General features: G+C 44.4%; 1 protein-coding gene across 5 annotated transcripts in view; it reads right to left on the bottom strand.

Annotated features, from left to right (window-relative positions):
• The window catches only part of smap1 (small ArfGAP 1), a 102,762-nt gene that overhangs the window by 61,578 nt on the left and 26,598 nt on the right, over positions 1 to 14,586 (bottom strand). For 2 of the 5 annotated variants that reach the window (XM_059566188.1, XM_059566189.1), the window contains exon 5: positions 7,708 to 7,779. The exons of the other annotated variants lie outside the window; for them this stretch is intronic. In XM_059566188.1, the coding sequence (XP_059422171.1) occupies positions 7,708 to 7,779 (72 nt within the window). The remainder of the gene's footprint in view (positions 1 to 7,707; positions 7,780 to 14,586) is intronic. 5 annotated transcript variants of the gene reach the window in all.

Genomic DNA, 14,586 nt, shown 5'->3' with positions numbered 1-14,586 from the left:
TTGAACACTGACATATCGACTGTGGCACCCTGATGCGCTAAAATTATATACAATATTAAAATGTTCGCAGGAGCGGATGGAAGCATGTGGTGATGGTCAGAAATTCAGAGAAAGCAGAATCAAAAAGCCCCGCGCTATCACGCAGCAGCACAGTCAGTCAGTGAGCGCCGTAACAGATGACGTCGATCTTGCGGAATTCTATAAATAAACTACAAAGAACCCCACTATTCGGACAAATATACATAATGAAAAGATGATACAAAAATTGTATACCTTGGAAAATGGCATTTAAGACTTTCTAATACTTTTGAAGGGCTTTTATTTTAATCAAAATGTAATACTTTTTAAGACCCTGTGGACACCCTGGCATGGTAATGCACCTCAGAATCAACCTAAATAAGTTTATGTCTGCACAAATAATTTCAATCCAGACTTCTTTGTGAAGGTCCTGTCATTAAAGTGCTTAGAATTTTAACCGTCTTTTGTGTGCGTACAGTATTTTAAATGCGAGATTAATTTGTGATATAGTTTGAGTTTTGTATAGTTATGTATAGCAGTGGTTCCCAACCTTTTTCAACTCGTGGCCCACACAACCAAACACATATGTTTGCGCGGCCCACTGCCAACAAATTTAACACACCCCGCTATTGTTGGGTTAATAACTTAGTACTCAGAAGCTAGATTGTTAACTGTCTTTATTGAATGAACTGGCAATGAACAGAAAATAACTGGCTGACACCGCTTGGCAAAACTGCTGTTGTTCTGTAGCAGGTTGAAAACGTACTCGGTTACTAAACGTAACCTCGGTTCTCTCTAGAAGAGCGAACGAGTACTGCGTCTTAGCTAAGACGCTACGGGAAAAGTCTCTTTTCACGAAATACTGAAGCAAAAAATTATCCTTAATTTTGTATTTTTGTAAAGCGCATTTGCATCAGTACACAGCCATAGGCGAGATGGCTCGTTCGCTCATTGGCTTGTTCTGCGGCAACTGCACAGCCTATCGAGCGCAGGATGATGCAACATCAGACCAATAAGGGCGCTTCGCGCCCTTCTTGCCACTTCCCGCCAAAACGGGTGTGGCCCAACCTATAAAAGGAGCTCGAAAAGGCTGACTTTATTTCATCGCCGAAGCGAACCAGAGTGAATCGTACGCACGGCAGAGAACGCAGTACTCGTTCGCTCTTCTAGAGAGAACCGAGGTTACGTTTAGTAACCGAGTACGTTCTCTTACGAGAGCTCTCTCGTACTGCGTCTTAGCTAAGACGCTACGGGAACCCAATGTAAAACGCCGTGCGCGCAGGGATCACACACCAATAAACCTGAAGCAACGCCCAGGATTTACAGTGCACAGTCACCTGAGGGACTCAGAGAGTCCAGGACAGAAAAGGGAAAAAGCCCTCCGTCCTATATCTAGCAGCATCCGTAGATGCGGCAATATGACATCACACAGCCGAGGCAAGGCCTGACCAATGTGGCAATGCGGGTCTTACGCAATACTGCCCATATAACAGTCGGCAGCGCATAGCGCTCGTGAACTCAGAATTCCCCTCAGGGCCCTGATTCGACTATAGCGACAACAGCCTTGCTTGCAAGGCGGGGACCTCCAGGTTATAGAACCTGATAAATGTAGACGGCGAGGCCCAACCTGCCGCCATACATATATCCTGCAAGGAGATCCCAGTAGACCACGCCCACGACGAGGCGACGCCTCTTGTGGAGTGTGCTCTGACGCCCAACGGGCACTGAAGGCCCCTGGAAGCGTAAGCTAACGCTATGGCATCAACTATCCATCTGGATAGAGTCTGTCTCGAAACAGCCATTCCCTTGGAACGTCCACCGAACGAGACAAACAGCTGCTCCGTCTGCCGAAAGGCAGCAGAGCGAGACGCATAAGCTCTTAAAACCCTGACAGGGCAAAGAAGACTCGAGTCTCCATCCTCCCCTGACACCGGCAGGGCAGACAGGGCAATAACCTGAGCCCGAAATGGTGTGTTGAGGGATTTCAGCACATAACCGCCTAGGTTTGAGTATGACCCTTGAGTCATTGGGCCCAAACTCCAAGCACGACTGGCTCACCGAGAGCGCGTGCAAATCACCCACACGCTTCACAGAAGCGAGAGCCAACAAGAATACCGTCTTGAACGACAGATGCTGAAGGCTAACCGATTGGATAAGCTCAAAAGGGGGACCCTTCAAGGCCTCCAAAACCGCCGCGAGGTCCCACATAGGGACTGACGGAAGTCTGGGAGGATTCAGCCTCCTAGCTCCTCTGAGGAACCGGATGACTAAATCGTTCCATCCTATTGACTGACCGGACGCCGTTTCAGAAAACGCCGCGATGGCCGCCACATAAACTTTGAGCGTGGATGGGGCTCTGCCCTTATCCAACAGCTCCTGTAGGATGGAGAGGACCTCCGTCACCTCACAACTAAGGAGTGAATAACCTCGAGCTGTGCACCAGCTGGAGAACACCGACCACTTCGAGGCATACAGACGTCGTGTCGACGGAGCTCTAGCCTTAGTGATGGTATTTAGCACTCCCACTGCGAGATCAGCGGGTAACCGTTGAGCGCCCACACATGGAGGGACCACAACTCCGGTTGAGGGTGCCAAATCGAGCCCCTGGCCTGCGAGAGGAGGTCCCTCCTCAACGGTACCGGCCACGGGGCGACATCTGCTAACTGCATCAAATCTGGGAACCATGGTTGGTTCTTCCAAAGAGGTGCTACAAGCAGTATTGAACATCTCGTTTCTCTCACCCGTTCTATCACCTGCGGAAGGAGGGAGACGGGAGGAAACGCATAAAGCGGGCAGCACGGCCATCTCCGTGACAGCGCGCTTTCGTTCTTGGAAAAGAACGCGGGGCAGTGAACGTTTTTGTGGGACGCAAAGAGGTCCACCTCCGCCATGCCAAATCTCTCCCACAACAGCCGGACTGTTTGCGGGTGTAGAGACCATTCGCCCGTAGGAACATTGCCTCTGGACAGCCTGTCTGGACCCAGATTCTGCAGTCCAGGCACATGCACTGCTCTCAGCGAGCGCACGTTGCGCTGAGCCCAAACCTGGAGGCGTTCCGTCAGCCTGCACAGGTTTCGGGATCCGAGACCGCCCTGGCGATTTATGTAGGACACCACGGACATGTTGTCCGAACGGACTACGACGTGGTGATCCTTGATATGGGGACAAAAGCGCGTCAGCCATGAGGCCATGAGACCCAGCATCTTTTGACAGTGTTTGAGCGACACGGTCGCGCCGCAGCGGAAAGAACTCGCTGCGCGCTGAATGCCCATCGCGCGCTGTGGTGACAGCCGCGCCGTCATGGAACACGAGTTCAGAACTATACCCAGAAACAGGATCGTCTGACTGGGGTTCAGCAAACTCTTCGCCCAATTGACACTGAGGCCGAGCTTCTCGAGGTGATCGAGTAAAACGGCCCTGTGGTCCACGAGCTCCGCTCGTGATCGGGCCAGAACCAGCAAGTCGTCCAAATAATTCAGCACTCGTATGCCTCTGAGTCTGAGAGAAGCGAGCGCTGCATCCATGCACCTCGTAAACGTACGAGGAGCTACGGACAAGCCGAATGGCAGGACTGTAAACTGGTATGCCTGGCCCTCGAAGGCGAATCTCAAATATCGCCTGTGGTTTGACGCTATTTGTATTTGAAAATACGCGTCCTTCAGATCTATTGACATGAACCAGTCCCCTCTGCGAATCTGCGCGAAGAGCTTCCTGGTCGTGAGCATTTTGAAACTGCGTTTCATCAATGCCTTGTTCAGCTGTCTTAGATCCAGTATGGGCCTGAGACCCCCGTCTCTCTTGGGCACCAGAAGGTATCTGCTGTACAGCCCCCCCCCTCGCTTTGAGCTTGAGACACAGGCTCTACAGCCCCTTTGCTCAACAGTTTTGATATTTCGGCCCGAAGTATGTGTGCTACTTCTGTTTTGACCGTAGTTTCGACGCGCGCTGAAAAGCGCGGTGGGCGTCGAGAAAACTGTAGCGACTAGCCTCTCTTTATAATGCCTAGCACCCAATCCGAAACCCCTGGAAGCGCTGACCATGCATCTGCATGAATGGCTAAGGGCTGGATGCGAAGCGCGCTCTGTTGATTGGGCAACGGCGGCGCTCGAGTGTGCTGCGCATCTGAGGCAGGGAGCGCGCTGATCACAGCGGGCAGATCGCTCTTCCTCAACCCCGTTCCGGCGCTTAACCGACTGGGGGGAAGCTGAGCGGGTCCCGTGGGACTCGATATATCTGCGAGTAACCTTGGGCTGCATGTGTGCACATTTACCACTTTCAACTCGCTGTCTGCCTGTGCAGAATGTACATGCACGGGCCTCGTTTTTACAGAAGCCCAGCGCCGTATGTGACAGTGTATGTGGGCACTGGGAAGTGGGCACGTTTACTATGCGGCGCGCTCGACCGATCTGTGTCGATCTTATGTGCGCTAGCCCTGTGTGCAGGGCTGTGCTTACATGTGGAGATGGGGCGACGGCTTGAAGAGCGAGAACAGGGTCCCGAGCTGCGTTGCTGACGCTGTCGCGATGACGCAGCAGGAGGCGGTAGGCGTGACTGAGAGCTCTGTGGGGCCGGTCTAGAGCGGCTAGCTGCAGAACTGGAGCGCTTCGGCAAGAAGTGCTTGAACGCCTGTGAAGCTTTCTGGTCCTCGGCGAATCTCTCCACAAACTCGTTGACGGAAGATCCGAAGAGGCCGGCAGGAGTTAGCGGCGCGTCAAGGAACGCAGCGCGCTCAGACTCCTTGATGTCAGAAAGCGTCAGCCACAAATGCCTCTCAGCCACCGTAGCGTAAGCCATAACCCATCCCATGGCCTGTGCAGCGGACTTAGTAGCGCGGAGGGAGAGATCCGAAGCACTCCTCAGATCCGCGAGAGAGATCGCTTCAGGTCCCATCTCATCCAGCTTGCGGAGAAGATCGCCCTGGAAAATCTGTAGCGTAGCCATGGTGTGTAGCGCAGACGCAGCCTACCCAGCAGCAGAGAATATCCGTGCGAGCAGCGATGACGTCATGCGGCAGGCTTTGGATGGCAACGCCGCCTTAGTCCGCCGTCCAGCATAGGGCGGGCAAAGGTGCGCTGCTATAGCCTGTTCCACCGGCGGAAGTGACAGGTAGCCTCTGTTCTTAGCACCGTCCAGTGTGGAGAATGCTGGCGAAACAGATGAGCGGATTCTCACCGAGAATGGAGCGTCCCAAGCTTTCGCCACTTCTTCGTGAAGCTCAGGAAGAAAAGGGGCGTGCTTTGAGCTTGAGGAAGAGCGCTCATCCGGAAGATAGCTACCATCCAGCCGGGAACGTGAAGGGGGCGCTGGTGCAGACCACTCGAGGCCGAGGCTCGCCGCGGCCAGCGAGAGTACACGCATCAGCTCCTTATCGATATCCCCCCGTCTGCTGGGCCTCTGAGCAGCGGGCGCGAGATCCACGGAGCTCGCCCAACCCTCACTGCCCGAAGCAAGCAGAGAGCACGTGTCTTCTTCCTCCGACGCGGGCCTGAGATCCACTTCCGCAGATGACGCGTCGGCAAGCAGCGAACGCTGAGCATCGGGAAGCGATGCAGGGGAGGCCGGCGAAGCGGAGGGAACCGGCGAGCTCGGCCGAGCTGGAGGCGGTTCTGGTAGGCGCTGCGAGCGGCGCTTCTTACGGCGCTGCGGCGCAGCGGATGATGCAGGCTTCGAGAAGGATGCCAGGCGAGTCCTCAGAGTCACCATAAGCATTAACTCGCAATGAGGGCATCCGCCGTCAGCGAGCGCTGCATGGTCCTCACCCAGACAGGAGACGCAGATGACGTGACGATCTCCTTCGCTGAGCGGGGCTCTTCACGAGCCACATGAGGGCATCTTTAAAAAGACGCAGCTCTTTTGTGAATGTGCGTCGCAGGGCGAACACACACACAGGATATAACAGAACAAGGATGAAAAGGATATGGGCGCCTGATAGCGCAGCAGGAACGGCAGTGGAAGGCGGCGATGTCAGCGGCTTCAGGATGGCTCGTCCTGCTGATATGCTCTTCCAGACGGCGCTTGCTTCCTCGTGATCCAGCGATGCGTGAGCTTCGCTGAAGAGATGAAAAATCAGGTGAGTCAGCCTTTTCGAGCTCCTTTTATAGGTTGGGCCACACCCGTTTCGGCGGGAAGTGGCAAGAAGGGCGCGAAGCGCCCTTATTGGTCTGATGTTGCATCAGCCTGCGCTACACCCTATTCAGGACACGTGACAGGAATATGCAGCTCATTTGCATTTAAAGTGATACACACCAAAACCTCAAAAATTGCATTTTCCAGACATTATATTAAATGATCTGGGGGGTATTTTGAGCTTAAACATTGCACATCCTGGGGACACCCATGACCAATATTAAATCTTGTAAAAAGAGGCATGATAGGTGCCCTTTAACAAAGTGGAACATTTAAAACTCCCATCACTATGGCAAAGCCAAACAAATGCATCATAAAGGACTGGCCTTGATATCGAGCAATCAGTTCTACTTTTCTCTCAGCGCAAATTAATTCCTACTGCAAAAACGCTGAGCGAGAGGCTGGTTCAGGTGTGGGAGTGAGGGATCAGAGTGTGTTTTCTGCAGTGGTGGTGGGGTGTCTGACTGGCACTATGATTACCAGCAGACGGAACAAATGGAGAACAGGCCTGGAGGAGAGGTGCGGATTGGCCGTTTGGAGCTCTTTATGGGAACATTGATTATTCTATTTCCACTCTGCATGCTGACAGAGCTTTGCTATCGATTCCTTTCCTCAGCAGAGCACAGAGGCAAAAGACTCCACACATACACTCAAACACAACCACAACACTTTTCAACAATGAACATAAACCCATCAGTGTGACTTCTATAGGTTCTCTCTCCTTGCACTTTCTTTGGTTTAAATTAACGTTCTTACAGGCGGTTTAATAATCTGTTGCCAAAACTGTCAATAGTCAGACAGTTCTGACTGGTGCAATTACATCCATTTTACCCACTTCATTTTACAAACACACTTCATTTTACAAATAGATTCTGCATGAAATAAAGTATATATGACTATTTATATATTATAATATATAATAATATATAATAATTATATACAATTTATACTACTGCTACTAATAATAGTTGTTGTTTGTCCCCACCAGACTTGACCAAAGATGCCAGTTGTCCAACTTGACCAGACATGTGCTTGTCTAGCACTAACCAGCATGAACCCAGCTTCAGTCGCATGGACATTTGTGCCGATGCATAGATTGCATAACACATTATAATCACTGAAAACTGATTCAGTGATTGATTAACAGCACACAGAGGTCTGTCCCAATTTCCATACTACTTTGTTAGAGATGTGAAAGTGCATTTGGCGTATGTATTAAGACGTGATAAACTACTACCTCATAAAATTGCATCTTGATTGTGCACAGTAAAGGGGTTAACCTTTTTTTTCCTGATCATAGCTTAACAGGGACTAAAAGGCCCCATAACCCCTATTTTGATTGCATTTCACATTTAATTTTTATAGATGGAAATGTAGCTGCAATGGTATGCAATTTGGACATGTGTGGCATATTTTTAACATAATATTTTAAATGGAATCATTATGAACTAGCATACTAATTAGGATGGAAAGTATGCAAATTGGGATGCAGCCTAGAGAATGCACAGCACAGCACCAAGATCAGTGAACCGCACAGCACAGAGAAGCACAGTGCTACAGTACCTCCAGTTTACTTTTCTCAGCTGCTTGCGAAGAAGGGGATGATACTGAGGGCAAAGCAGCATCAGAGGACTTCTGCAGGGGCAGAGGAGAGAATGAGAGAGAGAGAACGAGAGGTTAAAAGAGAGAAATTGAAATATATAAATAGAATGAGGAACAGATAAAGAGGGGGTGTGGAGGAAAAAAGTGGAAGAAGAGAAATCAGAATTAATAGGCTGCAGCGATCACTATACAGTGAATAATTATTCAGCCTGTGGCAAACTGGGAAAAGCAACATTTATATCATGATAAGTTCACACACACATCTCAAACACTGCAAAAACACAATTTTATAAATCAGTATTTCTGCCGGCTTTTTAATTAAAAATATTTAAACATTGTTAAAACAAATCCACTTGTGAAGCAAAATTGCTTAAGATAGTAAAACTAGTTTTCAGAGAAAATATCAAGAATTAAGTTTATTTTTGTTAGCCCATTGGCATTATTTTCTCATGAAAACCTATAAACCCAAATTTATATATATATTTATATATATATTTATATATATATTTATATATATATATATATTTATATTTATATATATATATATATATATATATGTATTATATGTAATATTATACATATTATATATTATATATATATATATTATATAAACTACTTCTCAAAGGGATTATATACTGTGTTTAAAAGGATGCATAGATATTTTAACAGTAAAACAAGACAAAAATTGGTTGCAAAAATATACACAAGTAAGAGGACCCATGTATCTTAGTTTAGTTGCAATATCGGCAGTCACATCTATCATCAAGGACACATTTGGTGGGTAAAAATAGCCCAGACTTCTCCAGATGTTCCAGACGGTATAAGAAGTGAGACCATCTGCCAAATCTGTAGTCAAGAGTTTGTTGATCTGCATGGCCAATGCTGCCTCAAATCAATAGAATTAACTCCCAAGTGTAGACACCGCAAATAACTGCATCAATCAGATGGTGATGTTTGAAAAGCTTGCTTATATACACACCTTTACATATGTGTATATAAAAGCTCAGCCAAGTTCAATAGTATGGATTTATATTTTACATTTCATTAAAGTGGTCATATGATGCGATTTAAATTTTTCCTTTTTCTTTGGAGTGTTACAAGTTCTTGGTGCATGAAGAAGATCTTTAAAGTTGCAAATACTAAAGTCTCAAATCCAAAGAGATATTCTTTATCAAAGTTAAGCCTCTGCCACACCCCCATAAAAACGGCTCGTTCAAACATGCCCCCACATGTCTACGTCACTATATGAAGATATTTGCATAATGCCGCCCAAATGTTCAAGCAAAGAAAGAAGGCGTGGTTTCAGTAACTGCAGTTAGTGTTAAAGCAGACATGTCAGGGAGATGCTCTGTGTATCTAGATGAAAGCAAAAGCACTTTATATGGCCTTCCGAAAGTAGATGCATTTAGGAATCATTAAGAATACTTACAACAGAAAAGCAACGCATTTTATGGACGGCCATTTCGCGAACCTAGGAGAGGAGGTACTTCTGACTTTGCTACGACAAACTGGCGCTTCTGAATCAGCTACTGTATGTATGTTTTGTTATTAAAGTATTTGCTTGTTGAATGTTTAAATGCGGAGTTGTCAGTCACGCAACTCTGTTCCACTTTCGGGCTTGAACTGACGGTAAAATTAAGGACATTATTAACTGGCTTTACATTTATTTTGAAAGATGAAGCTCACGATTATGAAAAGAGGCTTTACATTTCCGACGGGTGCTTGCCGTGTTCGGCCAATCACAATGCACTGGGTCAGTTGGCCACTCAGAGCAGACTGTGCTTGTCTGAAGGAGGAACTTTGTAGAAAACGATACGTCTGAGAGAGGCGGGGCATACAATAATGTACAGTATTTAAAAAATAATGTGTACAATTTTTTAACATTAAAAAGCATGTCAACATATTCTGTTACAACAAAAACACAAAATAATGGTCTTTGAAAAAAGCAACAAATGACCCCTTTAAGAACTGTATTGTTGGAGGTTAGAAGGGCAAGGTTTGTGATATGACAAAACATCTAAAGTGGTTCAAAATACTGCTTGCATAAATGACTGCACAACTGTGATGAAAAAAAATCCTTTTTATTTTGAAAAGCTATTGTGATTTGAACAGGGATATGAAAACCATTCAAAGTCCCATATTGCCGCAGTCTAGTTATCAAAGCAAAAAAGAACAAAAAGGCATAGCAGCTGATGTTCAACAAGGTGTGTGAGAGCTGCAAGCTAACAAGTGATGCCTTTTGACTCGTAATTAAGTCATGTTTTGAGTCCACTTTAGTGTTATATCGATTGCAACAGCAGCTTCAGTGTGCAATCCTGAAGATGGAATGCTGAAAATACAGTTCCTCTCTAATTATGCACAAATTTCCTATGATTAATGTTGTGTGAAATACCAAAACACTGTATTGGTTGAGGAAAAAAACTCCATATGTGCTGTCAGCATGAATATTATTCCCTGCAATGTACAAGCAAATAAACACTGCAGAGACAGACATGTGCACATATGAACAAATATGTAGATGTACAGGTCTGTGATATTTGTTAAAGACAAAATAAAAACTCCTTCACCGTAAATGTGAAGTTAAAAATGACTGATCACCCTTTCTGAATACAGTGACCAAAAAGGTATTTATTGGTCATTCAAAGGCCCCTGTTATATCTACTATGCATTGGATGATACAGTTCAAGTCACAACATTGACCCTTATTTTCTTTTTGTCGTCTTTTTCCTTTTCCCTCAATGCATTTAGTTTGTTTAGGCAGATTTTATTGCCTCCGGGGCCCCTTCAGTGTCCCACAAAAAGTCTCTTTCTCTTGGTGCAGGAAAGAGAAGAAGGGAGGGCATGGAGGGGTCAGGGCCAAGGTTTTTACCCCATTTCTGCATCATCACCTAAGTGACAGCACAATTCCTACCAGGCAGAGAGAAAAAAAGACAGACAGACAGAGAGAAAGGCGGCGAAGAGGAAGATATGGAGGAATAGAGTAAAAAGCAGCATGGGTGAGCAAGCAAAAGTAATATAGAGTGTTCAATTCAAGTTAAGCTCAACTGACAGCGTTTGTGGCATAAAGTTGATTACAAAAATGAATTTTGACTTGACCTTATCATTCCTTCTTCTAGACACCTTCTTGTCTATGTTGGGAATTTGACTAAATCTAAATAATTATTGACAGATTAGAAATTAGTAGCAGCCCTACTATAGACAGTTTCAAATCTAACAGAGAGGAGCACAAAACTATAGCAGAATATAATAAGAAAAAAATAGAGCAGAAATAATACAAACAATATAATTTGGAAAGCATTTATTACAATAAAATCTCTAATTCTAAATTCACACTGGGTTACAGTGAGGCACTGATATTGAAAGGGAATAGGGTCAATCCTTAAACATTAAAATTGTCAGTTTTTCAAGAACAGCCACATGTCATGGCCAATGAAACATTACATCAAATTTCATAACATGATATAAACCCTAGAATGTCTGCAAAAAGAATGATTTAAACAGCTTCACGGATAAAATAATACTTATTTAACAGAAAAATGAATGCCAGTGTCTTAATACTATAAGCTTCACATTTCTGCCATAAGGCTAAAAAACTGGCCCACATTAACATCCATTGTAGGTGCCTCAAAGTAACCCCCTTTTTTATTTCTCTGATATTCAACATAAGTCACATATGTTGTCGTTTGAGCTTAACTTGTATTAAACCCGGAATATTCCTCTGAAGCAGGTGACAGTGGCGAGGGAGTTTTCAGGAAGAGAAAGGGACAAGAAGACAGATGACTTTCCTTTTGTCCCAGTATGGAAGCAGTGCTGTCAGCAGCATGCGTCCACAGGGCCCAAGCTGAACAAGTAGGTCCATTATAGCCCGAGTTAGCACAGAACTGTCCGGGCCGGTTCATTACCTGCTGATGGATCCCCCTCATAATCTGCTTTTATTGGGTTAGCATCAGCACTATGCTCCACAGCAGCATGGGCCCATATTCATTAGAGAGCCATTAAATAATACCACGCAATACTCCTCCTCTTTGCCCCCAATCCCTTTAATACCACCAAACCCGTCTGGGGAAATAAGTCCAGAAGCAGGAAGCAGGAGGAGATGAAGAAAGGCGGTCAATAAGCAGAGACAGCAATCAGCCCGGAGTGTGAAGGGAGAACCGATCTCCATCTTAATGCAACCGAAGGCACAAAGACTCCCATCCTCTCAAAGAAGTAACAGCATCAGCGTGAGGTCCAAAGGTCTCAGGCTTTCTAGCTGAGAACTAATAGAAGGAGCGGACAGCTAAATGCCCCATAATGCAGTGCAAACGGCCAAGCGGGCCAGGTCACTTGGGGCTGAATGAGGCTTAGATGACTGCAGTGTGAAAAGAGACAGTGTGAAGTATGAGAATTGGCCAATCGCTGGCTGTGGAAGGCTGAAGCTATAATTAGTTACGCTGAGATATCTCATTCACACATTCACTCTCATACAGACAGTTCTGTGGCATAGAGAAACCAACAGTTTTCTAAAAAAAAAAATAATAATAATAATAATAATAATAATAAAATCAAGTTACATTTACCATAGCAGAGCTGAGCCTGTGATGTTCATATTTCCTTCATCTTTTATATATTCCATTCTTGATATTAAAAACGGTCCGCTGAGATCCTTCATTTTGCACATTTTCCATGGTTCGGAAACACTTTGATCAAAATATTGAAAAAAGCATGCAAAAAAAAAAAAAAAAAAAAAACATATTGGAAATGGGAAAAGCATGTTTTGAAAACATCAAAACAAAACAAGGAAGTGCAAGACGCTTAATATCCTGGGACATTTATTTTCTGAGGTTCCGCTTCGCTGTTGGTGTCACACACACAATCATTTAAATGGTGCGAATCAGCAGGGAGGGAACATGACTTGAGTGCACTGACTGGCGATAAGACTTTCAATAAGACATTTATTCCCCATCTACTGCCACAGAAGAACACACAGAACTTTCATTACTGCCACGAGACAGGAAGATGAGGAGTAGGAAAGAGAGGGAGGGCCCCTTAGACTCTCTTGAGCTTGTTTTAGTAATTGAAGCAAGGAAAGGCTGCAATATTGCATTGCTCTCCACCTGGGTTGGAAGCAGGCAACTATTGATTTCGGTTCTCTTTTTTTTTTTTTTTGGCCCAGCTGCCCATCAGATGCCTCCTAGACTTTCTATTTGTGATGTTCTAGTCAATGTCACATGATTAAAAGAGTTAAAAGGCATCAGAAAGTGTATCGTTACACGTACCCATACACAACATTTTCTGCAAAGGTCTTTCAGTTCAAAGTGTCATCTTTCAAATTATGTAATTCAAATTTAAATGTAAAATTTTATGTAATTAAAATTCAAACAATAAATGCTGTTATGATGCTCTTTGATGTGGTGTGACAGATCACTGTATAAATGCCTCAAAAGCGCGACCATCCTTTCCTCTTTACTACTAGTTGTTATGCGAAATAAACATAAATGAACATCTCATGCCTCATGTAATCATTCAATCTGCATTTCAACCATGGAAAGATGTCAATAAATCAGTCAAATAAATCAAAATGTCACACTGCATTTCATTTACCTCAGGCAAGTCATCAGTTAACTTGTTTAGTTGACTAAAGAAATGAAGTGCAGAGAATTTAGCGAAATATTAGACACGCTCCGCCTATGATGTGTGTTTAAATAAATCTGTTATTGAACAAGTTTTGACAGCCACTGCATGCATGAATATATTTCAACAACAAATATAAATGTTATAATATATATTTTTAGTATTTAATTTAACGGCAGTAATAATTTAATTACAATTGTACAGACCCCAAACTTTTAAATAGTAAAGTTCGTTATAGATTAACTTAACATAACTGCTGATGGCTTTAAAGGCTTAAATGTAAATGATTTGGAAGGAAGCAGCATGACAATTTAATATCTTCTATTGTATTTCACAAAAGAAAGAAACCCATTCAGGTTTAGAATGAAAAGGTGAGTAATGATAGAATTTTAAGCTTTGTTAGTGTTGCTTAACTGTTCACCTTCCTGTCAGCAGAATAAATGGTGAAAGAAGAAGAATATGCACAGCTCAGAATGGATTGAGTTGCACCCTCTTGTCAAAGCAGGAACTTGCACTTTTAAACCAGGATGCTGATGAGGAACATTTATATTAGCGCAATGTTAAAGTAAGCTGTTCGCCACTATAGGACTGGGATAACTGCACTCCTTTGTGAAAACAATTTCTTTTTTCAAATAAGGATATTCTGCATTAACAAGAGCAAACACAGATGCCAGGAACAGGAGGTAATTAAATCAATTTGACAGCCATAATCTGCAAACACTAGAGGAGGACTAGTGGAGAATTCGTTTTTGTATTTAGTTTAAAAGAGTAGCTAACAACTGTTGGGTCTGGACCCAAAAATGCGTCACAGGTCTGTTAAAGGTTCACAGAAGAAGCAGCGTTAGTTTAAACTAACCTTTTCATTTCTTTCTTTTCTTCTTACACTATCTCTCTCTCTCTCATCCAGATCCCCTCCACACACAAAGCAAAATTCCTTAAACTGATAACGAGTTGTTTTTAATAATTTATTTGCATATAAAAGCCGCTGGCAGAGTCGGTGGATGAAGACGACCTGGAAACATGGTCTTTCTTCAGGCAGTGCCTCAATGTGTGTGGTGCACAAGACGCCACTATTTTGCACTTTAGTACTGCATTTTAATTCAATTAATGGTTTTTCTTTCTTTTTTCATCCTTTGTTTGCCAGCTGTTTGTATATTTGCCTGGTTTGTGACTCCTCAGTCAACGGCTGACCACCACTGCTGAAATCTGATTGGCTGTCTGTTTCTG

This window comes from Carassius carassius, chromosome 14 (genome assembly GCF_963082965.1).
Source record: "Carassius carassius chromosome 14, fCarCar2.1, whole genome shotgun sequence".
Classification (NCBI taxonomy): domain Eukaryota; kingdom Metazoa; phylum Chordata; class Actinopteri; order Cypriniformes; family Cyprinidae; genus Carassius; species Carassius carassius.
This window is presented reverse-complemented; position numbering and strand designations above follow the sequence as displayed.